Consider the following 3311-nt stretch of genomic DNA (forward strand, 5'->3'; position numbering starts at 1 on the left):
TTTAAAGAAATAAGTGCTTATATCACCTATTTGAGAGTGCTCTAAGTTTTATCATCAAATTTTGTTTGGGAAAAATAAAATAAGGAATAAGACTTCAAGTTACTAAGATTATATATATCCAAAACTCTTAAAAATTAGGTACAATATAATCAAAATAGAGTTTTTCCTAACAAATAAAGAAGTTTAACTAGTTGTTATATGTTAGTAATATTGATATTTTTATTTAATTATTTTTTAAAAAAATAAAAAGTATTAGAACAGAAGACAGTTGGGAATAATGCTCATTAAATGAAAATTAACACTATAATAAAAAGCTCAATATGGGTCCATTTTGAACTCCTTGGCTGGCCTAAATTAAGTGAACAATTGTTAGCCTCCTAAACAGCTTCAATCTTAGCTATATATATACTACAAATCTCATTGAGTTATCAAATCACTTATATATATATATAGGTGTATTATATATACTATCATAAGAGAGTTCACTACTCATTCCCAATGAGGATTTCTTCTTCTCTTTTCCAATGGGCACTTCTATGCTCATGTGCTCTGAGTTTCTGCCAAGCTTCTTCAGGTATGTAAAACTCAATATTTTATCCTACTACAAACTTTTTCTTTTTAACTTATTTAGAAGAGAAAACCAGAATTTATATATATATATATATATTTGATAAAACAATAAAATTCAATGTTAACTATTTTAATATTAAAATATATATATTAGCTTGCTGCAAAAAAATTGTTACATTTTAATTTTTCATTACTCAAGGGCCAATGTTGAGAAAAGATAGTTTAATATAAATGATGGAATAGAATATTTGATAGTTTAGGAACTAAATAGAGATTGTCAGTTGTCTATATGATGTTAAAAACATTCTAATTTGATATTATGTATTATAAATATTATAGAATACTCTTTCTGTTTTTCCAGACTATATATTCATATAAATTTCAAATTGTGTTTTTTTTTTCTTGTTATGCAGAGGCTCCAGGTATTAAAGATGAAGATACGTTTTTTCCATTACCAAAGACACCATCTTTTAAGAAACATTATGACTTTTTTCATCGCCCCATTCCAGGATTTGAAAAGACTCTTCCTCCACCAACTCCCATTTACAAGCCAGAACCAAAGCCGGAGCCAAAAGTAGAGCCGAAACCAAAGCCAGAGCCAAAATCAGAGAACAAACCAAAGCCAAAACCAGAGACCAAACCAAAGCCAGAGCCAAAACCAGAGATCAAACCAAAGCCAAAGCCAGAAATCACACCAAAGCCAAAGCCAAAATGCGAGCCCGAACCAGAGACCAAGCCGAAACCAAAGCCCAAACCAGAGACCAAGCCGAAACCAAAGCCCAAAAAAGAGTCAAAGCCAAAGCCAAAATCTGAACCCAAACCAGAGACCAAGCCAAAACCAAAGCCAAAAATGGAGACAAAACCAAAACCAGAACCAAAACCAAAGCCAGAGCCAAAGCCAACCATTCCAATTCAGAAGCCATATCCCCATCCTTTCTTTAAGAAGCCACCATTTCATCAACCCATTTTTAAGTTCCCACATCCTAAGAAGCCATGTCCTCCCTCATCTTCTTAAATTAATAGTGTGGTAGCTCGAATTTCATTTGCTTTCAAGTGTTGCAAATGAAGGCTTCTTATATTGGTTGAAAAGGAGAATTATATGGGAAATAATATATTGTGGTTATTAAATAAGGTTGATTTAGTGTGTAATAAAATTGTGTCAATGTTTCTTTCCAATGGAGACGAACATGTGAAATATAATTTATGGTACTATCTTTTTTTATTAATTGTAGTCGAAGTGATGGGATATATTAAAATATAGCCAAACAGGCTTCAATTACAATACATTACACCAATGAATATATAGATATCTAAAGTTTGTAGCAGACATAACCATATTAATGTAATTAGAACTTGAGTGTAGACTAACAAGTTTTCCTAGAAAAAAATAATAACAAAAACACCACTATCTACAAAAATAGCAAAACTACACGTATGAGATTAATTAGTAGAGTCAATTAGACTGAAGAAGACTAAACATACTCAATAGAAATATGTTTTGTAATCGATTACAATTCTAAAAACTAAAATCAGTTCATTATTATGCTTGTAATTAGTTACTTCTCTAAAAATGGTAACAACTATAAAAACACAAAAGCATTTTGTGGAAATGAAAAAGGATATGTAACTAGTTACCAATTTCATATATAGCGGTAGCTGGTACTATTGAAAAATTAAAAACTGGTACCCAGTACTTTTAAAATTGTAACTAATTATTGTGCTATGCTTATACCCAATTACAACTCTAAATTTTTTAATAAGCTACTATATTATGGTTGTAACTAGTTACAACTCTAAAAGCTGTAATCAATTACTGTGTTATACTTGTTACTTGTTACCATTCTTAAAAGCGTAACCAATTACCATGTTGTGTTTTTTAGAGACTAAAATCTCGTTACTTCTCTAAACTTGAAAAAAAAAAAGTTTAATAATTGTTGTATGTTTTAAAATTGAAGCTGTTAGTTGTATATATATTGTTACGATATATATATATATATACTATATATATGCGTGGACCTGTTTTGTGCCATTCTTCTTTTTTGTTTTTTTTTCATAATTTGTTTTTTTGGTTAAATAGTATATATATATAATATAAATTGATTATATCATGTTATTCGTAATTATATATGCACAATATACATTATATTGTATTAAGTATATTAGTCATTTTTCTTAATTTGTTTTTTTCTTAATTTGTTTTTCCTATTAAACAATATATGTATATATATAATATACACTAATTATTTGATGTTCATTCATAGTTGTATATGCACAATATACAATATAGTATCTATATATAAATTTAATATGTATGATTATATTGTATTAAGTCAATTACATTTATATAGTAATATAATAAAGGGAATTTACTCATTTGGTACCCTATATTTTTGCAAAGTATCATTTTGGTACCCTCTGTTTTCAATAATACTCATATGGTACCCTAGACTCAGATTTGATAGATAAAATTTTGTCAATATGATCAAACTGTCATCAGTTATATGTAATTAAGTAATTAAATTTAAATTTGGAACTTACATAATTGATAGCAGTTTGATTAAATTAGTAAAATTTTATTAATTAAATTTGAGTTTAGGGTACCAAATATGTACTATTTTAAAATACAGGGTACCATATGAGCATTATTGAAAACAGAGGGTACCAAAATGATACTTTGCAAAAACACAGGGTATCAAATGGTTACCTACCCTATAATAAAATGCTATCATCATTTATTGAAT

The 3311-nt window shown here is 28.2% G+C and overlaps 1 protein-coding gene across 1 annotated transcript; it reads left to right on the plus strand.

Annotated features, from left to right (window-relative positions):
- The first annotated feature begins 416 nt into the window (after positions 1-416).
- LOC133829880 (uncharacterized) lies at positions 417-1796 on the plus strand. Its single transcript, XM_062259708.1, has 2 exons — positions 417-574; positions 984-1796. The coding sequence occupies exons 1-2, from the start codon at positions 499-501 to the stop codon at positions 1583-1585; spliced, it is 678 nt and encodes a 225-aa protein (XP_062115692.1). The 5' UTR covers positions 417-498; the 3' UTR covers positions 1586-1796.
- The last annotated feature ends 1515 nt before the right edge of the window (positions 1797-3311 follow it).

The sequence above is a fragment of the Humulus lupulus genome, chromosome 4 (genome assembly GCF_963169125.1).
Source record: "Humulus lupulus chromosome 4, drHumLupu1.1, whole genome shotgun sequence".
Lineage (NCBI taxonomy): Eukaryota > Viridiplantae > Streptophyta > Magnoliopsida > Rosales > Cannabaceae > Humulus > Humulus lupulus.